This window comes from Eublepharis macularius, chromosome 9 (genome assembly GCF_028583425.1).
Source record: "Eublepharis macularius isolate TG4126 chromosome 9, MPM_Emac_v1.0, whole genome shotgun sequence".
NCBI classification, from domain to species: Eukaryota; Metazoa; Chordata; class Lepidosauria; order Squamata; family Eublepharidae; genus Eublepharis; species Eublepharis macularius.
Genome location: NC_072798.1, coordinates 9,318,635 through 9,342,640, shown reverse-complemented (window position 1 = coordinate 9,342,640; position 24,006 = coordinate 9,318,635). Strand labels below are relative to the sequence as shown.

At 46.3% G+C, this 24,006-nt stretch overlaps 2 protein-coding genes across 4 annotated transcripts in view; one reads left to right on the top strand and one right to left on the bottom strand.

Moving 5' to 3' along the window:
- The window catches only part of ITIH2 (inter-alpha-trypsin inhibitor heavy chain 2), a 45,640-nt gene extending 30,586 nt beyond the window's left edge, over positions 1-15,054 (bottom strand). For all 3 annotated transcript variants that reach the window (XM_054988250.1, XM_054988251.1, XM_054988249.1), the window contains exons 1-7: positions 14,841-15,054; positions 13,289-13,363; positions 6,516-6,551; positions 4,851-5,023; positions 2,837-2,941; positions 1,522-1,684; positions 295-402 (exon numbers count right to left, since the gene is read on the bottom strand). In XM_054988250.1, coding sequence (XP_054844225.1) covers positions 295-402; positions 1,522-1,684; positions 2,837-2,941; positions 4,851-5,023; positions 6,516-6,551; positions 13,289-13,363; positions 14,841-14,927 — 747 coding nt within the window. In that variant the 5' untranslated portion in view covers positions 14,928-15,054. The remainder of the gene's footprint in view (positions 1-294; positions 403-1,521; positions 1,685-2,836; positions 2,942-4,850; positions 5,024-6,515; positions 6,552-13,288; positions 13,364-14,840) is intronic.
- Positions 15,055-20,060: 5,006 nt separating this feature from the next.
- The window catches only part of ITIH5 (inter-alpha-trypsin inhibitor heavy chain 5), a 63,940-nt gene continuing 59,994 nt past the window's right edge, over positions 20,061-24,006 (top strand). The window contains exon 1 of the mRNA XM_054988762.1: positions 20,061-20,266. Within this exon, the coding sequence (XP_054844737.1) occupies positions 20,147-20,266 (120 nt within the window). The 5' untranslated portion in view covers positions 20,061-20,146. The remainder of the gene's footprint in view (positions 20,267-24,006) is intronic.

Genomic DNA, 24,006 nt, shown 5'->3' with positions numbered 1-24,006 from the left:
TACAAAGTGTGTTATTATTCTCCTCACAACAATCACCCTGTGAGGTGGGTGGGGCTGAGAGAGCTCTGAGAGAGCTGTGACTGACCCAAGGTCACCCAGCTGGCTTCAAGCGGAGGAGTGGGGAATCAAACACGGCTCTCCAGATTAGAGTCCTGCCGCTCTTAACCACTACACCAAACTGGTGTAGTTAGTCACAGAAGCCAGGATGAAACTAATTATCTGTAAAGCAACAGAAACGCGTGGACCAAAATGACAAGTAGCCGTATTGGCTTATCCCTACTTTTTTATCTTTACCTTTTTTTCTCCTTTGCTGACAATGGTAACATCTGCAAAGTCGTCTCCAAGGGAGTTGGGTGCATAAACAAAATTAATCCCTTGAGGCTCAATGATGCGGACGTCTACCTATGGGCAGTACAGAAGGCAGAGTAGATAATGAATATACAGAAGAATCAAACAGCTGTGACCTCTATACAAAAAATGACCCAAAGCACTCTAGAGGAAGCCTGTGGTGTTTGAGGCAGACTCACAGCATCAAGAATGTCAGCTATTAAAAGGCATGACTTCTCTGTTTTTCACGCAATTTGAAAAATGATTGGATGTCAATGCTGATTTTCTGATTTATATCTTATACTGAACCCAACTCCCAGGTGGATCGATAGACCTAGAGAATGGGGACAAGTTCAGATAGGGAGCTTTCTTCTAGAGACCTGGGGGAGAAAAGTAGAGAAGGAAGGAGTCCAATGTTACAATTGGATGCTGCATGTTGGTGTGACGCTGTGAAGTGGTGGCGGGGAATGGGGTCCAAAGCCAGGAGGTCCCCAGCTATAGTGAAAGACCTGGCCCTGGTAGCTGATAGGCCTGTGGTGTGACACAATACAAGAAAGTTTTCTCTGTCTACGTCATGATCTGGCTGTGCCAGGAAGGCCTAGCAAGGCCTCAGAAGCCTGTTAGCAGTGGGAGTGGGCCTGCCTACAATTCCCAGGACCCCCTGGGCCGTTTTGGCGCCCTTTTTGGCCAATCAGAACACAGGGGGCTAGTGCTATATAAGCCTGAGAGGGACAAAGCCTGTGCTCTTCTTTCTCCCAGGGAGCAGGCAAGAGGAGGTTCCTGCTAGGGGGAGAGGCCCTCATCCAGGTAGGGTGAGAAGGCAGGCCTGGCAGACAGAGGGACAGGGAGTTCAGTCGCGCTAGGGCCTTTTGTTTATTTTGCTTTCACCCATCTATTGTTGCTAATGCACCTTGCTTCTTGTTTGCTTGTTTGCTTGATATTAACTGACCTCCCTGTAAATAAACTATTTTGTTTGTTGTTGCTCTGCTGGATCCTCATGTTTGTTTATTGGCCAAGCTCTGGAGGTCAGAAGGGTTGAGAAGGTAGTCTGGGCCTTTCCAAGGGACCCTAAATCCCAGAGTGGTGGCAGCGTAAGGTGGCTCACCCCACCTGAGGCATGACAGTCTATTCCTGTAAGATCTGAAAGCAGGACTTTAAACACACAATTGCAGGAAGCTAAGGGTTATCCTTTACCTCTAGGTGTTTAGCCAGCCGGCCAGGTTGCAAGGGGATAACATGCTCATAAGATGATAATTTCCTCCGGATCGGCTCTTGGTAATGGATTTCAAACTGGACTTTGGTTCCTCCAGGCACATTGAGTTCAGCTTTGAAGTTCTCCATATCAAGGGCATTGCTCCTGGATACAATCAGTAGTATGCAAAAGACAGTCTTACAGTGCAATCCTAAGCAGAGTTACTCCAGCCTAAGCTCTTTGAAATCAATGGGCTTAGACTGGAGTAACTCTGCTTAAGATTGCATTGTTAATGCTCCAAACATATACAATCTGTTGCATTGGAGAGTGGATCCCACATGGATCTTGAAACTATCCATTTGAAAATATATATTTGCCATTATACATTTTATTTAGCTGGAAAGGAGAATATTTACACAACTGTTCTGTTCAGCACCAAGCCAAACACAAGTCAAGTACTTTAATGTCTTTGATGTTTCGTTCCTAGCTATCGTGAGTGATGTTCATAGTTCTTTATTTATCTATTTGTTTGTTGGAAGCATTTATATCTCGCCCAATCTTACAATAATTTTGGAAAACTATGCCATTTCTCCATATGACATCTTATGGTTACACCTTCTTGAAGTCCGTGATCAGCAATTAATGTTAGACCACAGCGTGCTGTCGTTAGAGTGTCCAGCTAGAGTCCAGCTAGAATGCCCACTCAGCTATGGGAAGGTGACTGTTGGCCAATCATTCATTCTTAGCCTCATCTATCTCGCAGGGTTGTTGTGAGGATAAAATGTAAGCCACTCGAGGTCCCAGCTGGGGAGAAAAAGGTGGGATAGATAGTATTTATTTAAATATGATTAAAACTTTTTCCAGCATTCAAAGCAGTTATCTAAGTATTATGAAATGCACAAACCCATCATAAAATAATAAATGCACAGCTAAAATAACAGGCTCTGCCTCTCCAACCCTCAGCAGTTTCTAAGACAACCAACACAATTCACTCACCAAATGCCGGACAATTTTTTAAAGTATTGCACCACTTCTGAAAAGACAAAATATTGACGATTACATTTTTATTCTGTCTTTCCTCTGAGGGAGTTCAGCCATGCACAATTCTCCCTTTCTCCAGTTTACCCACTCAACAACCATGCGAGGTAGGCTGGGCCAAGCCACAGTGATTGATCCAAAGTCACTCAGCAAGCAAACTTCATGGCTCCACAGGTATTTTGAACCAGAGTTCCAGGAATCCTTGTCTAACCACTACACAACACTACCTCTCTTGTTGTGGTGACAAGATATAGGATGGCTATATAGTCAGGGCTGTACCTCAATATTCCAGCTGTTTTGCCTCTGGCTCTGGCTTGTGCGTATTGGCTTCTGGCTTCAGATTTTTCTTTAATCGAGCTCGTGAATGTGATGCCATTGACGTTCCTGAGAGACAGAAGACCAGTAATAACAAAGGGGCTACTGGAAGGCATTTCTTTATTTAAAACGGTTCTATCTTGTCTCTCTCCCCAGCAACCCAAAAGTGCACAGAAATAAAGGTGTTTTAATCACAGTGTTAGCTGTCAGACCCCTTCCCCACACTGCAAGGACGGTTTATAAATATGGAATATCATAAACCCCTTGCCGTAAGTCCTGGGCACTGCATGGCCCAAAGGAGAGCGGATGCCAGCTATCTTGGAGACTGGAAAGTTACCAAGCCATGAGTCATAGGAGAAATGACTGACTGACAGCCCCCATAGCCCAGGGAGAAGCAGCAATAATGAGGCTTCTTGAGAAATCCCTAATCCTATTAACTCTTTCCTTAACCTCCCCTTCCCTGCTTATAATAAAGCTATTCAGTACACCTCACAGCTGTCCCATCCGGTACTTACCAGGTCACCAAGCAGCATTTTTACCTATAGTCCATCTCAGATGGTCATATCAAACCCTTCCCAAGTTATTGTCTTACCTCCGGACAAGCCATGAAGCTATTGTTTTGCCCCAGGAAAAGTTTGGCCCTATAACTGGGCCTCCCAGCCATGTGTTCAGTGCTTGTGTATTCTGGGACCCATCCACACACCCTCAAGTTTGCTTGAGTCTTCTTTCTTCCTCTCTTCTCCATGAAACGCTGGTCATTTTGCTGCTGCTCCCACAGATCCCTCCTTCTTCAAGACTGGTATTTATCACCCTGTCCCAAATTACTCTTTCCCATTTTCCTCTCTGTTTTCTTAGCTAGCCTTGTATGTGTGCCGTTTGTATTTTGAGCTTGTTTGAGTGCCCTTTTATTTCTCTTTTAATAAAAAACCTTTCCTGTTGAACATCTGCCTGATTTATTTGCGTGTTCTCTAAGAGAATAACAGGAAGCATTGGTGAAGATTCCTAATTATCCCTTCTCGCTTATCTCCTTTAATGCTAATTCCCCCAACAAATTAAGGAGACCTGTTTTGATAACAACAGAAGCCCAAGGGAGGAGAATAGTTAATAGGGAGAAATTCTTGAGGGGCTGATCAATGACCCCCTCCCCAAGAGTGAGAGAATACTGCACCATCAGGCAATCAAATCCCTGTTTCCAGAGATGCAATTAGGTAATTTTAGATGTAAGGAACTTATGCCTCCCATATTAGATATATTTCAAATGCAAAATGACAGCCTTCCCCACCCCCCAGCCCTTGAACTGGGCCCCCATACTTCTGCCCTAGAGTCCATCTTGGATAGTTCTACCACAAGCCCCTCAAAGAGCTTTGGACTTGTGGTGCCTGCAAAGCAGCCTTCATCTCCACCAGGCAAATTGTTTTTGCAGCTCACAGGGATCCCAGGGCTCATTTCGAGGGGGAACATGCAGGAACACAGTTCCGGCAGTTTCCCGAAGAAGTCACATGTCAGGTGGCCCCGCCCACCTGACTCTCAGCCATTTGGGGCCTGTTTCGGCCTGGATTGGGGCCGAAATGGCCCGGATCGGGCCTCTGATGGGTGGTGGATCACTCTCCCGCTCATCAGCAGCCTGATCATGACCATTTTGGGCCCGCTTTTCAGCCATTTTCAGCCCCCTTTTGCCATTTTGAGCCCAATTTTGGCCCCGAATGGCCAGATTGGGTCCAAAACAGCCAGGATAGGTGATGTCAGGGAGTGTGGCATATGCAAATCAGTTATGCTAATAACACACTTCTGGTGTTGGCAAAGGGGCGTGGCATATGCTAATGAGTTATGCTAATGAGTCATGTTAATGAGTTCCTCCAGCTCTTTTTCTACGAAATGACCCCTGAGGGATCCTCAAAAGTCACCTCCGATATGACATAAGGGTCACACCACATCTGTGTGCACGAGCAGCCGTCAAAGCTGCTCTGCTCTTACTTACATGGTGAAGTTGTGAATGAAGGCCCCTTTGGGGATCTGGACATCAAAGACCAGGTTCTGAGGATGTTTGGCATTATTTGCCACTTTGCTTTGGACCATCGTATTGGCCAGTCGAGACATAACGACCGATTGGACCTTGTAGCTATAAAGAATTATGTTGTCATCTCCTTTCACCTGCAGATAACAAAACACTGAGATGGATCCAGATAGGTAACGGTGCAATTCCAAATCCCATCCAGAAATTTGCCTGAGGAACATTTTATTACTGTCAGTACGAATAATTTAATTCCAAGATTTATATCCAACTTTGTCCCGAACCTGCTCCGTTCCTGCTCAGAAGAATTCCAGTCAATGTTAAGCTTCAGACATATGGAGCATCAGCTGTTAGCTGTTCAAGGACATAACCCCAAAGAACCTCAAGGTTCTTTGAGAAACAAAAGAGAAACAAAAGTTTCTCTTTTATCAGAGCCAAGCTACAAGTGATGCCTGACACAGGTCGGACACTTGTCAGCTTCCCTCGAGTTTTGATGGGAAATGTAGGCGTCCTGGTTTTACAGCTTGGCTCTCCATTACAGCTGCAAGACCAGGACGCCTACATTTCCCATCAAAACTCGAGGGAAGCTGACAAGTGTCCGACCTGTGTCAGGCGTCACTTGTAGCTTGGCTCTCAGTCTTTCACATTTTTGTCCAAGGAAGTCATAGCAATATACATAATCATTCTCCCCTCCTCCATTTTATCCTCACAACCAGATTATTGGGGCCCAGACAGGTGCCGTATTGTGACTGCCCTGAACTGCCTGTAAAACACCAAACTCGCTCATGGAGGTTTTTTGGTGGCTGGACAAGTGGATGGGGGTCACACCCCATTTGCAAACATCTGTCCCCTTCATCGGAGAACACTTGGCTTGGGACCTCCTGAGCTTTTTGTCATTGCCCCCCCCCTAGCATCAATTTTGTACTGGTGCTTACTACTCATTCTCAAAATTACAAAAGTGCCCATAGGTTCAATGAGGTTGGGGACATCTGCAGTAAGAGGCAGCTCTCCAACCCCCTCCAAGGGGCTATACTAGCAACTAGCAGGGAACTTGCTTGAGACCATATTAAAGCTTTAAGCTTCAGTAGTTTATTTGTTCAGACTGAACGTCAACGAGTACAGGCTCTTGCTGTCCTCTTTCTTTTTTTAAAAAAATGTTCTCAACTTGCGGTGCTGTGTTTTTCCCCCTGCTGAGACCCCCTCCCCCTGGTCAATTTCCATTGGGCCAACATTGCACAAGCGAATGCAGCTCTTTGAAGAATCCGAGCTGGTTAATATCCCGGAACTCAGCAAGAAAACAGAAAATGCTAAACAAATGGTGGGATTGATTTCAAGATAATGATTAACAGAGAAAATGCACCTTGCCGAAGAAAGAGTGGGTGTGCTAGAGTTGCCACCTCCAGGTTAAGAAATTCCAGGAGATTTGGGGCAGAGACTGGGGAAGGCAGAGTTTGGAGAGGGAAGGGAGCCATAGAGCCCAGTTCACCCTCCAAAACAACTGTGTTCTCATGGGGAACTGATCTCTATTGTCCGGAGATCAGTAGTAATTCCAGGACCTCTCCAGTCCCCACCGGAGACTGGCAATCCCAGTGTGTGCATGTATCAGCAGGGGGTGTGGTTTGGAAAACTCACCGCTTCTTCCGAATCGTCGGTATTGGATGTGCTTCTCTAGAGAAAGAAAAACACAAGAAATAAGAATTCAGCCTCCAGGGCATTCAAGGAGCTTGGGACCCCAACAGACGGGATGCTAGGATATGCACAAAGGAATCTCCCTACACCTTTAAAAGTGCAGTTGCAGGCTTAAAGGGCTCCAAGGTGGATTGGAACCCTGGCAGGGGTAGAGAGTGGGCTTACCCCTTCCCTCCTGTGGTTTTGCTGATTAAAATCAACTCATTTGCCCTATTACTAATTCTGGAAGTAGGGGGAGCAGGGCTTTTTTTCCGCTGGAACGCGGTGGAATGGAGTTCCGGCACCTCTTGAAAATGGTCACATGGCCAGTGGCCCCGCCCCCTGATCTCCAGACAGAGGGGAGCTTAGATTGCCCTCCAAGCTCTCTGTCTGGAGATCAGGGGGCAGGGCCACCGGCCATGTGACCATTTTCGCCAAGAGTGATTTAAACTTTAAAAAACTCCCCCCTTTTCCCAGCTGACCCAAAGTGACGTCATTGTGCGGTCCTGAGTTCCACCACTGAGTTCCCCCACCTCTTTTCCCAGAAAAAAAACCCTGAGGGGGAGGGAGAGACAGTCACTCTCTTCCAGAGCTTGGAACAGCTCATTGGAACGATTTCAGTTCCATCAGGAAAACCATAAGGGGGCAAGATTAAACCCCATTGTCTCCTGTGCACAATGCCGCAATATGAGGACCCCATATGATTGGCCTATAAAAAAGGCCAGGAAGATTAGCCTGTGATTGTCCCAACATCACAGCTGGCCTGGCCCAAAGACAAGGGATTGCTTCCAAATCAACATTCACTGAAGGAATATGGCCTCTGGTATCATTCCAGAATTGCTTCTGGACACACTAGTGTTTGTGCAAAGCTAGAAGGGGCAGGTTTTAATTCTCATGTTTGAGGTTCATGCAGGTTGTCACCTAAGCAGGAGAAAATGCTGGGAGAACATGCTGGGATTGAGCTTCACTGTTCTAGCACAAGGTATATAAACCTGCCTTGACTGGAACGCTCCTTTCATGCAGAAAATTAGCATCTGTAGAGAGATAAGAACCCTACCCCTGCATTTCCTTTCCCTAAGCATTTCTGCCCTGCTTTAATCAAGCTCATTGCATTTTGTGTTGTGCCTTTGCATCCTGACTCTCTTTTTTGCAATCTCCCACCCAACTTCTGACTGAGATATAAGAATTCAGGGATCTCCATTCTTGTATCTGATGAAGGGAGCTTGGCTATTGGAAGCTTATAACCTGGATATTTTGTTAGTCTTGAAAACACCACTGGACTTAATTCTTGCTCTTCTACTGCAGACAAATATAACTACCCACCTGTAACTATGAACAAGACAAACTAAGAAGGGTCTCCCTAATCTTTTCACAGGGACCTGATCCACTGATCAGAGAAACAGGGCAAGTGACCATGGTGGGGCTCCTAAACCTTGTTTCTTTTTACGCCATTGGGGAAGGGTTTCTTTGCATGCGAGTAGCTTTTCAGCTGGTTGTTGTGGGTTTTCCGGGCTGTATTGCCGTGGTCTTGGCATTGTAGTTCCTGACGTTTCGCCAGCAGCTGTGGCTGGCATCTTCAGAGGTGTAGCACCAAAAGACAGAGATCTCTCAGTGTCACAGTGTGGAAAAGATGTTGGCAGGTCATTTGTATCTACTCAGGAGGGATGGGGTTGAGCTGAGTCATCCTGTAAGAGTTTCCCAGGGTGTGGAATGCTAATGGCGGGAGGCTTCACTGTATCCTGAGGAGGTTCTTTTGCATATGGATTGGTGCTTGATGTGCTAATCTTCTCTGCAGGGCTATTGTCGAGTATAGAGTGTTTTGTTAGCCTGGTGTTTTTCAGAACTGGAAACCATGCTCTGTTCATTCTTAAGGTTTCTTCTTCTTTTCCACACTGTGACACTGAGAGATCTCTGTCTTTTGGTGCTACACCTCTGAAGATGCCAGCCACAGCTGCTGGCGAAACGTCAGGAACTACAATGCCAAGACCACGGCAATACAGCCTGGAAAACCCACAACAACCATCGTTCACCGGCCGTGAAAGCCTTCGACAATACAGCTTTTCAGCTCATTGAAAGATACTGCCCTTTTGCAAGCATAAGCTCATATTTATTTATTTATTTATTTATTTATTTATTTATTTATTTATTTATTTATTTATTTATAGTCTGCCTTTCTCACCGAGACCTAAGGAGGATTACGTAGTGTGAGATTAATATAGTCAATACCATGGACCTTTCTATAAACAATGCCAGAGAATAAATAATTGCCAGTTTACAAAGACATAGCATTAGCAAAAATCTAATACAGAGTTGAAGAAATGTTGAAATAGAGCATAAGCAATTCTAGGACTGATTTTTGACGACATAGAACTACCCAGGAGAGTAATATTTAAAGCAACAGGTAGTACATAGGAGCACATACTTAAAGCAACAGATAGGAGGTAAGGCCGCATAGTGGTGGTCAGGGCTTTTTTTCAGGGGGAACGCGGGGGAACGGAGTTTATTTATTTATTTTATCATATTTATATTCCGCCCTCCCCGCAAGCAGGCTCAGGGCAGATAACAGCATTAAAAACATTTAAAACATTCCATTAAACATTATCATAAAACATTAAAAGCACTGTGTAAAGATATTAAAAATAGCAGCACTCTTTTTTTCTTCTTCAAGAGTTCCGGAACCTCTTGAAAATGGTCACATGGCTGGTGGCCCCGCCCCCTGATCTCCAGACAGAGGGGAGTTTAGATTGCCGAGCGGCGCGTAGGGCAATCTAAACTCCCCTCTGTCTGGAGACCAGGGGGCGGGGCCACCAGCCATGTGACCATTTTCTCCAAGGGCAACCGATTGAGTTCCGCCACCTCTTTTCCCAGAAAAAAAGCCCTGGTGCTGGTGATTCTATGGCCCCTAACTCGTTAGTGAAGCATCTCACTGAGACCACCTCCCTACAATACAGCCCTCCACATGTTCCATAGAAGAGGATTGGCCCCACTAGGGAAAAGGGTGCTGGGCAAGTAGGAGCAAAGCTTAGGATGCATGGCTACTGTTTTTCCACAAACATCCGGGGGTTGCTTGTGGGCCCTCCTGGTGCATTTGGGTCCCAGCAAGTACCCAACTCTGCTGCCCCATGTGGCCAGTACTGACTGGGAAGATCCATACATGGATTCCGAGGATGCATTCTAATGGTGGTGCTTTTCCAGAGTTGCCAGCCATTGGTCAGCAACCAGCGCGAGAGAAAGGGGGCAAGAAGATGGGGAACGATGCTGTGCCAAATGTACTAGCAAAACACCTGAAGTGACATCACCACATTGGTGTGACCCTGTAGATCCCCCCAGATCCTACAGGCAGGGCTTTTTTCTGGGAAAAGAGGTGGTGGAACTCAGTGGGTTGCCCTCGGAGAAAATGATCACATGGCTGGTGGCCCCACCCCCTGATCTCCAGACAGAGGGGAGTTTAGATTGCCCTCCGCGCCGCTCCAGCGGTGCGGAGGGCAATCTAAACTCCCCTCTGTCTGGAGATCAGGGGGCGGGGACCACCAGCCATGTGACCATTTTCGAGAGGTTCCGGAACTCTGTTCCACCGCGTTCCCGCTGAAAAAAAGCCCTGCCTACAGGGTCACACCAATGTGGTGATGTCACTTCAGGTGTTTTGATCGTACATTTGGCACAGCATCGTTCCCCCTCTCCTTGCCCCCTTTCTCTCGCGCTGGTTGCCGACCAATGGCTGTCAAATCTGGAAAAGTTTTTGGGAGATCCTACAGGCTCACACCAATCTAGTGACATCACTTCTAAGTTTTCACCGAAAGCAATAGTGCTACAGTGTTTCACCTCTATTTCCCTCTTGTATCTGAAGAAGGGAGCTCTGACTCTCAAAAGCTTATACCCTGGAAATCTTGCTGGTCCCTAAAGTGCTACTGAACTCAAATCCTGCTGTTCTACTGCAGACTGACAGGGCTACCCACCTAAACAATTTCCCTCCTGCCATCCAGCTGAGTGGCGGACGATGTACTTTGCCCTCTCGCTCAGCCTGAATTCATGCACAGGCCGTGTGTATTCTTTTTATTCATTTGTTAAACTTCCTTATATTTTGAATGCTGTGTTAAGTCTGATCTCTGGAGGCGCCGCACACTTATACCCATTCAAACTTGCTATTCAAAGTACAGTAATGAGAAAGGGCAGTGGGTAGATACGCCATCCCTGGGGTGTGATAGCTTGAAAAAGCAAAGCTGCAATAAATCACCCCTGTCCTGCTTTGCTTGAGGGAGCGAAGTGGGATATGTGGCAACCAGGTGGAGCTTCTAAACTGCAATGCAGATGTGGAGCGCCAGATGTGCAACTCCACGTAGCAGGAGATACTCTCAGAGTTGCTGACGGCAGCAGTTGATATCCCATTTTTTTGGGATCCTCGTCTGAATAAGAAGCCTGTTTGCTCTTCTAACTATCATTTAATGACTCTGTTGGCAGACCTGGATTTTAATATAACGTTAGGTGCATGTAAATATTTAGCTGCTGCAATTAAACACCATTTGTTTTTAATAAATATTGAACAGCAGTAACTTTTTAGTTATATGGCTGTCTTTTTTTGCTCAAACGGACTATTGGCTCTAAGACTTGGATGGGATATGATATCCCATTTATGTTTGGCGACACCCCAGAAATAAGGTAAAAAGGCGAGCATTGTTGACTAGGGACTTGGAAGGGCCATGAGATTTTCCAACCTGCAGAGTGTTGCGCTCTGCAGACAAGCAACTCCTGGTGGTCCCCGGCCCGAAGGACATTGTCTGGCCTCAACCAGGGCCAGGGCTTTTTCTGCCCTGGCCCCGGCCTGGTGGAATGGTCTCCCGCTGGAGATCCGGGCCCTGCGGGACCTGTTACAGTTCCACAGGGCCTGGAAAACAGAGATGTTCCCCTGGGCCTTTGGCTGAGTGCCGGCGGGTGTCCTCCTGCTTCCATCTAAGACCACCATTTTTTCTGGGGCTGCCCTCGGCCATCTGCTATGCTCCTATACGGACTCCCAATATTTGTTTAAATAGCCTGCTCCTGGACTATTTTAATGACTTTAAAAAAATTACTATTGATTTTACAGTTTTGTGACTTTTAATGTATTTTTTTAATGTTGTTAGCTGCCCTGAGCCCATCTGTGGGGAGGGCAGGGTATAAATCAAATCAAATCAAATCAATCAATCAATCAATAATAAAAACCTCCCAAGGACCTGATGGAATGGCAGCTTGAGAGTCCGTTCCTTTACGATCAGAATTGCATAGACATATTTATTGGCAAAATCCAGCATATCTTGCTTGATCTCTGACTGGGCCATATCAGCCTGTTATTGGTGACACATCTACGATGAGCTGAGAGGTTGCTCCAAGATGACATAATGACACCCAGACTGCATTGAGATTATAGTTCCATCATTTCCTATCCCGGCTCTTTCAATATTAAGATTAGTTCTGACCACAACAGCGAGAGGGTTCCCGTGCCAAAGCAAACATCAAAGGATATAAAGGACACCTCCACCTCATGCCATGAATTAAACAATTGCATCCCTCAATTCTGAGTTAACCATTAACCTGCACAGGGCCAGCATGCCCATTGAGGCAGGTCTGGGCCCCGCCTTGAGCGCTGAGGCACCGAAGGGGGTGCCAGAGGGGGCGTTGGGGGCGGGGGCGCATGCTGTGGAGCTGGCGGCTGAGCAGGATGGATAGGAAGCCACTCGTGTGCTGCTCCGGCCGCCTGCTGTGCCTGACCCACAGCTGCTGCAGCCTGCCAGACCTCCTGCCCCGCACTGCTGCCGCCACCAACACACACCCCAGGCCGGGCGCAGCAGCAGTGGGCCAGGCCCGGCAGGCGTCCGGGGCGGCGTGCGGAACAACGGAGCAAGAGGGCTGGGAGGACACACATGCAGCTCCCCAGCCACCCACCGCACCTGACTGGGAGTGCGGGCATCCTCCGCTCGCCGTCCCAGCCACCCGCCGCACCAATGGGGCTGGCTTGCTGCATGATGACATCACACGCAGTGATGTCATCATGCAGTCCGGGGCGCGCGCACACATAGGGCCAGCAACAGATCTGGTGCTGCCCCCAGCCTTGGGCGCCACCCCTGATTTACCTGCATGTATCACAAGAAACAGATTTCCAGAAATGAACAACCAGACTAAATGCCCACAGATGCGGCCACTCAAATCTCCTGAAAGGAGCTCACCTGGTCAGATCCCAAGCAATCTCTGTTTGGAAAATAAAGGGCAACAGCAGTCAGGCAAGGACCTGATTCTGAACAGAGCCCTTAGAGGGAGTACACAAGAGAGGATTTAACCCTTTCACCTCCAGATAGTTTTGACAATCAAAACATTATTAGACCTTGAAGGATAAAAGATGGGTACTCTCTCCGCCATCTTTTTTTGGTCTTTCCAGACCACCTTACATAGTTTCAACCCTTCTTTACACATTACGGGGTATATAGGTTGGGTCTGGTTCCTCGCCTTACATCCTGTGTAATTGTCACATGTGAATGATGGGTTCTCCTTAGTTCTGGCATACATAGTGCCTGATAGATTGTGACTGTGGAGTGGAGACCGAAGGCTTCAGGACACACACACCCCACACAATTTTTCAAACCTGAAATGGTTCTGAGGGGAGGCAGCTTGGGCCACTGGAGAAACCTATGAGTCTTGCTGTTTCCCTCTTATCCTCCTGTTTTTCTTTTCTTTTTTTTGTAAAAAAATACGCAAGAATGGTACCATACCCGGTATCTGCCATTTCTCTGTACCCGTCGTGAAGGGAATCCATCCAACTCAAAGTCAAGCAACTCTTCCAGATCCTATAAGGAGACCCCCCCCCAAAAGATCAGTGCTCAAAAAAGGATGATGTTATCGAAGTTTGAAAAAGTATATACAGGGTTGAGAAAGTGGGTAGAGAGAACTTTCTCTCCCTTTCTCATTACACTAAGCTTCTTGTCCATTGCTCAAAAACTGTTTAATAAAATATGATTAAAACATACAGTAAAAACAATAAGCCGAAGGCACCCAATGAAATCAGTGGGCAGTGAATTCAAGGCAGACCAAACATCTGCCTAGGAATATGGTGGGTTCCCCCTCACTGGCAATCTTCAAGGAGTGGCTAGATGAATATTTGTCAGGAATACTTTAGGCTGTTCCTGGATTGGGGAGGGGGTTGAACAAGATGGACTGTAAGGCCCCTTCCAACTCTATGATTTATTCCAAGAGTGATCGACTTGTGGAATTCACTGAAACAGGATGGAACGTTTGGCTGGATATAAAAAGGAACTGCGCTTGTTCATGGAGAAGAGATCCATCAATAGATATTAGTCATGATGACTAAATGAAACTTCCATGTTCCGAAGCAAAAGATGCCTCTGTATACCGGCATGTGCGCATGCGTGTGTGTGATTAACAGACATAGGCTTTGGCCTCCATGCTGTTCTTGTCAGCCTTCTGGAGGTAATTGGTCAGCTGTTGCTGGAAACAGGATATTGGATTATGCTTTTTAAAATTAAGTTAAAGAAGGGGGAGCTGTATGACACAATGTTGAAAGCAGCTGAGAGTCAGTTAAAGGAAAAGCCAGAGGAGGAGAAACGAGCCGACTTAGAAGTTTCTGGAGGGGGAGAATTGGGGGGGCGGGATTTCTAAATTGTCCCCCTCTCCAACATTTCCTTGCCAGACCCCAGATCTCAGCCTAAACTACTTTGCAAGGTTGTTGTGATAATAAAATAGGCTACGCTTGCCAGAAAGGCAGGATAAAATGGAATAATACTGTTAATTATTAAGGTACTTTACTCCCATCAAGTACAGTTTGCCCAAACTAATTAAAATTGGCTGCTGCTAATTAAAGTCAGTTGACGATCCCACCATTTAAGCTAATTAAAGCTTTGCTTTAAGGGATTAAATGTATTAACAGAGGAAGAGCAAGATTCGAGTCTAGATGCATCTTGAAGGTTCCCAGGGTATACGTTTTGAGAGTCAAGCTTCTTTCTGGAAATTTTGCTGTTCTTTAAGCTGCTACTGGACTACAATCTTGCTCTTCTACTACAGATGAACATGGTTACCCACATGAAACATACGAACAGTGCAATCCTAGCTAGGGAAAGGTAAGTTACACCACTCTAAAGCTGTTGGCTTCTGTGGACTTAGAAGCATGTAAAGTAGTTTAGGATCCCACTACAAGATTCCCAGAAAGGGAGAATTTAAAAAAGACGACTCTTCTTAAATTAGCTGAATTCAGCACCAGCTTATATGAGCTGCAGAAACTTGAGGCACGTTACAGAAATGGATACATACCTCCGGGATGTCTTCAATGAGCAAGTCAAAACTCCATATTTCCAAAGCAAAGAACAGCACCAGAAATGAGAGAGTTGGATGTTTCATTTTTCTCTCTTTCTTGTGGAAAAGGAGCAGGTAGGACCAAGCGGTGGGTCCCTCTGCACCACCGAACCAAGTTCAAGGAAAGAAAAACAGGAGACCCTAGAGTGTTTTGAACACTCTTTAGAAATGCTAACTTTGTTCAGGCTCAGGCAAATATTTGCCCGGTGGGGGGTCACAGGTTAAGGGTTGTGCAAACGGTGCTGGTATTCTTTGATAATGACTGCATTTTGCTTTGGAGCTTTGCCCTCTGTTCCTAACTAAGTCCCACTCAGAGGAGGCCATGAGGTCTGAGGGGCAGAGGAGTGGAAAAGGAAGGGGGAAATTCTACAAACAGACATGGTGCAAAGCAGCCATGGGTAATATTGGTAATGTCAGGGTCGCTCATGGTCCAGCGGCCAGCTCCATAATAAAAGACCTCCAGTTTAGCTCTAGTAGAATGTCATAGAGTACATCTACTCAGGCATAGCATTACATTATACAAGTTCGTGAATTGCATTTGGAGAAGTGGAGAGTGCCCTCAAGTCATAGCTGATTTATGGCAAGCCCGGCAGAGTTTTCAAGGCAAGAGACTAACAGAGGCAATTTGCCATTGCCTGCCTCTGCCTCCTTGGTCTTCATTGGAGGTCTCCCATCCAATTACTAACCAAGACTGACCCTGCTTAGCTTCTGAGATCTGATGAGATCAGGCTCACCTGGGCTATCCAGGTCACAGCTCTGTGTTGGAGATGAATCCCCAAAGAGACTTGCACTGTGGAGAGGGGCTGTGGCTCAGTGGCAGAACACCTGCATTGCATGCAGAAGGTCTCAGGTTCAATCCCCGGCATCTCCAATTAAACGGCTCAGGTATTGGGTGATGTGAAAGACCTCCACCTTAGAACCTGGACAGCTGTTGCCTGTCAGAGCACACAATGCTGACCACGATAGACCAAGAGTCCATCTTGGTACAATGCAGCATCATATGACATGGGCTTCAGTTGGAACGTAAGAGGTTGCCTTATGTTGAGTCAGACTACTGGTCCATCCTACTCAGTAATGTCTACTCTGGCAGCAGCTGTCTGGGGATTGGGGCAAAGAAAAGGTTTTCCCCACATTGGCTGCCTGAGATCTATTTTAGGTAGCGACGGCACAGTTTGAAACTTTTGTTGGTCATCCTGCAGCCGAGGAGCACGCCGAGCTGGCGGTGGCAGCACAAGCAGCTGCCACGGAGGGCTGCCTGGTAAGGGGCGGGGAGGTGAGGAGCCCGAATTGCAGGAGCGCTCCGGGGAGGGGGGGGGCAGCTGAGCCATGTGCGATGATGTCACTTCCCAGAAGTGATGTCATTGCGCAGTTCCAGGAGCATGCGCATGTGAAGCATGAGCATGTGTTGTGCCCGGGAGTTGCCTCGGGCGCTCCCAACCCACGCCACGCCACGCCACGGCACCATGCTTGTGGTATGCCACTGAACGATGGTTCCTACCTGCCATATCCAATCCCATCATGGGTCATTTGTGAACCAACTTCTCTTTAGTTCTGATCTATAGTAAAGGTTGCCAGTGGGTATTTGCAGGAATTTCCAAGGGCTTTTCGGCGCTGCTCTTATTATTTGTATTTCCCCAGAGATCCACAAGGTGGCATGATGTGCTCAATTATAGTTTCCATAACATGACAGGAAACCTAAATTGCTGAGCTGTCATTTTCAGATCTCAGAAAAGGCATTTACAGATAAAGTCCTCCGTAGGCCATATCTGGAGACATTGTATAGAAGCATACGTACAGAGTTGCCACCACTGGTTTTTGCTATAGTTTGGTTTGTTCGTTCTTTCTTGGCTTTCTTGCTTCTTTCCTGCTTTGTTTGCACAAATAAATAACTGGGGGAGGGGTTCTCTGTAGCCCATAGATCTCTGGGTCTACAGACCCACATATCTGTGTGTGCATTCTTATCACTCTCTGCGAACGCGGCTGCTGAGAAACACTGGCTGTATACTGTCCCAGTCGTGGCTATGTGCTTCCACAATAATGCAATTTTGTCTGATAGGAATGCTTTTAAATTTGTGTTGCTCTAAACACAGGCATTTCATTGGCATTATCTGCTCCTTTCGTTCCAGTTAAAAGATAAAGAAGCACATAAAGAAGTGCAGGCATGGTAGCAGAAAAGCTTCAGTGGGTTGGTTGGTTTATATGGAACTGATGTTTGAGGCACAATAATAATACTATAATAACGTTCAATTTATATACTGCCCTTTGACATAACTTAACACCTACCCAAAACAGTTTACAGAACGTGTTATTATTATCCCCATGACAATCACCCTGTGAGGTGGGTGAGAGAGCTCCGAGAAGCAGTGACTGACCCAAGGTCACCTGGCTTCAAGTGGAGGAGTGGGGAATCAAACCTGGCTCTCCAGATTAGAGTCCTGCCGCTCTTAACCACTACACCAAAATGGCTCAATAAGCCACTTTGAGCCAAGAGGAAAGGTGAGGCATAAATATTTTAATAAACATACAAATAGCAAGTCAGACTGGGTCCTTATAGCCTTCAGCAACACAAATTACAGCAAGCTCCACTTTGTTTGCTTCTCTTCCCACCGTAGTTTCCCGTCCTAGCGTACAACTGGCCCCAAAACTGCAACAAGAGCCACGAGTTCTGCGATGATCCAGAAAGGAGAATTTGTGTGTTAGCGTGTGTGTGCATACAAAGGTGCAGATTGGTCTTTGAGCCAGCTAGTAGCCTTCGTAGGCCGGGTTTGGCTCCAAAGCCACCGACGGCTGACTGCCAGCAAAGGAAGGCCGATTGGAGCACCCAGCTGACTCAGCATTCTTACATGCATGCAAAAACCACATTAGGCAGGTGGAGTGCCTTTAAGGGCACACCTATTGCTGCTGGCCATGCAAACGTGCTGTGCAGCTGAAGGTATACCCGCCCCAAGAACACACCTGGTAGTTCTGGTACTGGCCTGGAGTCAGATATGCTTAATGGGAAACCATGCACACAAATGAACGCATTGGCTGGCATCTTCTCATTATTTAAGTATTCAGCTATTTGTACCTACCCCCTTTCCTCCCAATGGGCACTCAAAGTACTTTTCATTATCCTTCTCTCTTTCATTTATCTTTACAGCAACCCCGTGAGGTAGGTTAGGCTGAGATGGTATGCCTGGCCCAAGATCACCCAGCAAGCTTCCATGGCAGAGTGGGAATTCAAACTTTGGCCTCCCAGATCCTAGTCTAACACTCTAACGACTATGAAGGTCGGACCAGAACCAAAGGGTTGAAATTAAATCAAAAGAGTTTTCGGCTAAACATTAGGAAGAACTTCCTGACAGAGTGCTTCCTCAGTGGAACAGGCTTCCCTGGGAGGTGGTGGTGGGCTCTCCTTCTTTGGGGGGTTTTAAGCAGAGGCTAGATGGCCATCTGACAGCAATTCTGAGTTTGTGAACCTGGGAAGATCATGAGAGGGAGAGCAGGAAGGGTTACATCAGTGCTCACTTCTCATGGCCCCTTCTTACATGCCCAGGGTAAGACCAATTACCACCTTGGGGTCAGGTAGCAATTTTCCCCAGGCCAGTTTGATTAGGGATCCTGACAGTGTTTTGCTATCTTCTGGGCATGGAGCAGGGGCCACTGGGGGTGTGGGGGAAGAAGTAGTTGTGAATTTCCTGCATTATGCAGGGGGTTGGACTAGATGTCCCTGGAGGTACCTTCCAACCCTATGATTCTATGTCCTGAGAAAAGTGCCAAATGAAAGAGGAAACAATAGCAAGAAGTTATTGGGATGGTTAACAGTGCATCATAGACTGACATGTCCTCTTTTGAGCTTCAAGGGGTTCCAAATGTCATAATGACAACACTAACAATAAATATATTTGAAACACATAGTCACTTTTGAGCTTTGAGGGCATTCCAAATGCCATCATCATCATCATCATCATCATCATCATCATCATCATCATCATCATCATCATCATCATCATCATCTGATCATCATTTGAAATATTGGTCCCTTTTGAACTTCAAGGACACTTAAAATATTCACCAATCTAGACCATTATTACTGTTCTTGGTAACGAATAAATGGAACTCTTGAACGCTATAAATGTTCAACGATTGCTATTACTGATCATCAAATTTGTACCCTACCTTTCTTCTAAAGAGATCAGTGCGGCTTTATGGGATCATCCCATCTTATCATCATCCCAGCTAGTTAGCAATGGGTGAAAAGTACTTCTCTTTCATAAGGGCCTGAAATCATGATTTTTCTAGCAAGATTTCATTTCATGTTCATTTGATATTCAGGGTTTGTTGATTATAGGCCTAGGAGCTACCAGTAGTTAATTGCTAAACACAAGAAGTGTCTGGACTCAGACCTGCTGGCCTGGAAGCCCTGCCCCTTAACAGGGAACTGGTGGGGGCGACAGAACAGATGCCAGCCAGGGCTTTTTTTCAGCTGGAACGCGGTGGGACGGAGTTCCGGCACCCCTTGAAAATGGTCACATGGCTGGTGGCCCCGCCCCCTGATGTCCAGACACAGGGGAGTTGAGATTGCCCTCTGCGCCACTCCAGTGACACGGACAGCAATCTAAACTCCCCTCTGTCTAGAGATCAGGGGGCGGGGCCACCAGCCATGTGACCATTTTCTCCAAGGGCAATTTAAACTCCCCCCTTGTTCCAGCTGACCCAAAGTGACATCATTGTGTGGTCCAGGGAGTGCGCGCGCACTTTGTGCACATGCATGTGGTACCAGGGGCACCACCTCCTGCCAAGAGTTGCCCCCTGTGCTGGCAACCCACTGAGTTCCACCACCTCTTTTCCCAGAAAAAAAACCCTGATGCCAGCTATCTTCATGTACTCAGGGGCACCCACTTCATCTTCCTTGATATGCGCTAGGGCTCTGAAGCTGGAAGGAAGGAAGGAAGGAAGACAGGAAAAAAAGAAAGAAACCTTGAGGATTGGCTGAGGGAAGAAGGCCTCCTGAAAGTCAGATAGATCAGAGAATCCCCCCAAAACAGTAGCATCTTCCCTTCCCCCTAAATTAAGTGAGAGCAAGGAAATCCCAACCTTGGCTGTGAACTCTGGCAAAGGGGCTGATCCAGAGGAGGGGAAGGGTGAGGCAGCCAGCCAAGCCAACTCCTGTCAGAGTGCTTTCCTCGTCTCAGTGAGCTGTAAGCAGCGGCCGCAGCAACCGGGGGCCTTTCCATCTTCTCCTAGTTGGGAGGAGGGGGGGCTCCTGGGGACACCTTTTCACCATGATCCTGCTGGTATGCTTCTGCTGGGGCCTGTCGGTCATTTTTGGACAGCAAGATCCTGAATTCTTAGCCAGGGAACTGGAAGAAGCTGAGATTCTGGACTACAGCCTCATCGACAATGTAAGTTTTTAAAAAAGGATCAGTGTATGATTGCATTATTAATGAGTACAAATTTGTGGCTGGCTTATATGACTGGTTTCTGGCTAAGGAGAACAAACTGGTAGAAGACCCCTGAGTTCCCGCCCCAAACTTTAATTGCAGTCCAACACACAGTAATGTAGCAAGTGGAAGTTTTTCCTGGCTTGGTAGGAAAAGACTCAACTTGATTATTTAACAGATCGCTGTTAAAAGTACAGGGAGGAGAGCTAAATGTAAAAGTGGCAGTCTTATCTAAACATATGGGGAAAGATTTCTTATGTGCAAGCAATCCCCTCTTTAAATATATCTTTGCCAGTCTCAGACCCCGGGAGGGTGCCTGCTTCTAAGAGTTGTTTAGAAAGGAAAATTTCACAGGCAACGTTCTCCCATTTCTGCATAATTTTGATAGGGAAAAGATGAACCTGGTAACCTTCTGTCTTTTATGCGGCTGTCAAAGGGACAGGATGTGTTCTCTCTCAGGGATCTGAATTGGACAAATCTGGCCAGGAGTTAACAAAATGAAAACTCCATTTTCAGATGTAGTCTATCTGGGGAGAACAGACCATGGGAATAAAGAGAGAGTGTTCATTTTCTTGCTGGTGTGTGTTCCAGACGTATCAGGCAGGACACCGCTTGGTTTGACCTAGTGAAATACTTCTGTCCTCAGGTTTACAAGATGCTGGAATGTTTGCTTGTTTCAAAGCTGCAACTCTGCCCGCTCTTTTTTGTGTTATTTACAGTGCAATCCTCAACAAATTTCAGTGGGCTTAGACTGGAGTCATTCTGCTTACTGTTAGTGTAACGTTTTTGGAATGTTTTGGTTGTTTTCGAAACTTGCTTCCCTCACTTCAAATATTCCATGTGCTTCATTCTGGATCTTGAACAAATGAGTGTAAAGGCAAGAGGTTGCTTAAGATTTCTGTAACTTGCAAACAGCGACAGAACGATAAAACTCCACAAAATTAATTAGGAAATTGTGGGCAGGACTGCAGATGACATGCATGAGTGTATAACAAAACCACAGTGACTATTTTTTCTCTCATGGAAAACAGCGTTGGGAATGGTTATTCTGCCATTATGGCTCAACAGGGGAAGGTGATGCTTAACCTTTTCCCTGCCTGCTGCTTTTTGAGGGCAGCAACTTCTCCCAACAAGATGTCTTTACCTGTGACCTTACAAGGAGACTAAGCAGCTGGGGTGGGCAGGGAAAGGGTTAAACATGCTTCGCTCCACTGCTGCACTATTCCAAAGTACCCCCACTAACCCCCTCTTTCCTTTAGAGAAAATTGCTCTCCAAAGTTCGTTTGTGTGTTCCCAGCAATGCATAGTTTATTGGCATTAAGGGACGATTTGCATTTGAACATAGTAAATTATAATCTGTATTTAAAGTGCAATGTGCAATATTTCCTGTTTCCATCCTGATCCCAGAAGTATTACCCAGAAGTAAGGGCTGCTCTACATGACAGCCAGTTTGGTGTAGTGGTTAAGAGCGGCAGAACTCTAATCTGGAGAACTGAACCAGGTTTGATTCCTCTGCTTGAAGCCGAATGGGTGACCTTGGGTCAGTCACAGCTTCTAGGAGCTCTCTCAGCCCCACCCACCTCACAGGGTGATTGTTGTGGGGATAGTAACAACTCACTTTGTAAACTGAGTGTAGCACTAAGTTGTCCTGAAGGGTGGTCTATAAATTGAATGTTATTGTGTTATTAATGCTGTTATGTGATGCTGGAATTCTCTGACTGGACTTTAAAAACATGGATAGTCAAGATCTGAGTCAGAACCACGGAGTTAGAAAAGGGGAAGAAGAGCGCCTCTCCTCACGGCACCATTTCCTCGATCACAAATGCCCCTGCACATCTCATAAGTCCTCATAGTGGGAAAAGGTCGGTAGTCTACCTGTCTTTTTCCCTATCCAGGCTTAAAGCAGCTAAGGAGGCATATATTTTGTTCTGGGCAACAAATCAGGTGACAGGATTTTAGTGCCAAAGAGGATGCCTGCAATTACTATCACAGACTTCTGACACAGCACATCATTCAGTCCTAAATATCACTGTGTTAAATGGGGCTTCATCTCAGGTGCACTCAGGATTGCAGGTGTATGTTATTGTAACAAATGACCCATTGATTTTTCATGCCCTTTACTGCAGGGGTAGTTTGTGTGCATGTGTGGGTGGTGGTGGGGGGTGAAAACAATATAATATAATATTTAGCTGCTGTGAGGTAAATTAGGAGGATATGGGCCCTTCCCATTGACTAGTTCTGAAAGGTAGAGGTTAGCGCCGTGTCATAGGGTTATCAAACTCCAAGTGGAGGCTAAAGGTCTCCCAGAATCACAACAGATATCTGTTCTCTTGGAGAAAATGGCTGCTTTGGAGGGTGGGCTCTATGACATTATATCTTGCGGAGTTCCCTTATATCTTACTGAGATCCTTCCTCAAACCCCACAACCTCCAAATGGCTGGGAATTTCCCAACTCAAGAGTTGGCAACCATAGCTGTGCAAAGTGTGATGGCTATGGGGGAAGAGCAGAGAGGGGGAATGAGGTAGTCGTACACTGGGCTTATGGATTTATTGTCTTTATTACTAGATTGTAGTGATACCCCTCAAATATAGCTGAAGGCCCTATTCTTAAGATGTCCCATCTTGCCTCTCCTTGTCTTTTATTATCATTATCATCATCATTATTATTAGGGGTCATTTTGTAGAAAAAGAGCGGGAGGAACTCATTAGCATAGCTCATTAGCATAACTCATTAGCATATGCCACGCCTCTTGCCATCGCCAGAAGTGTTTCATTAGTATATCTGATTTGCATATGCCACACCTCCTGACATCACCTATTCTGGCTGTTTTGGACCCAATCCTGGCCATTCAGGGCCAAAATTGGGCCCCAAATGGCAAAAAGGGGGCTGAAGAAAATGGCTGAATAGGGGCCCAAAATGGTCAGAACTGGGCCACTGATGAGCGGGAGAGTGATCCACCACCTGTCAGAGGCCTGATCCAGGCCGTTTTGGCCCCAATCCAGGCTGAAACGGGCCCAAAATTGCCGAGAGTCAGGTGGGTGGGCCACCTGACATGTGACCTCTTTGGGGAACTGCCGGAACTGCGTTCTTGTGCATTCCCCCTCAAAATGAGCCCTGATTATTATTAATAATAATATTTCTAGTCTGCTCTCCCTGCAAACAGGCTCAGAGCGGAACACAACATGTATAGCTTAAAAACCAGATAAAAACATCAATAGACACAGCAATACAATTTTTAAACCCCATCTGCCCCACGGGAGTCTTATCTGGGACCTTGCTAGAAAGATGTTGTAATTATTTTTGAGCTAAGTATAAATCCTCTTTTCATAGATCATTGACCAGACAGACAAGACACAGATGGACATAAACAATACATTTTTTATTTGAAAATAAAGTATTTAACAGGGTAAATGCCTTGTGTGGGATGCTTCAGGTTATACATTGAAACTGGCTCTCATCTTCACCCCCAGAGGTTACAAACTGACTGGATTTAACATTGTGACTGAGCTTCAGTTAACATAAATAAACACTGAGGAGAAATTTGGTCCTCTTCTCTTCAGACAGTTTATAGGTTTCACTGGAACCTGTTACCACATCCAACAAAATTTTCTATAGGTTCAAGGTTGCCCTTTTAACTCACAGAGCTCCTGTCCCCAGAGCCTGCACAGGTAACAGTGCCGTCCTAAGGAAATGTCCCACC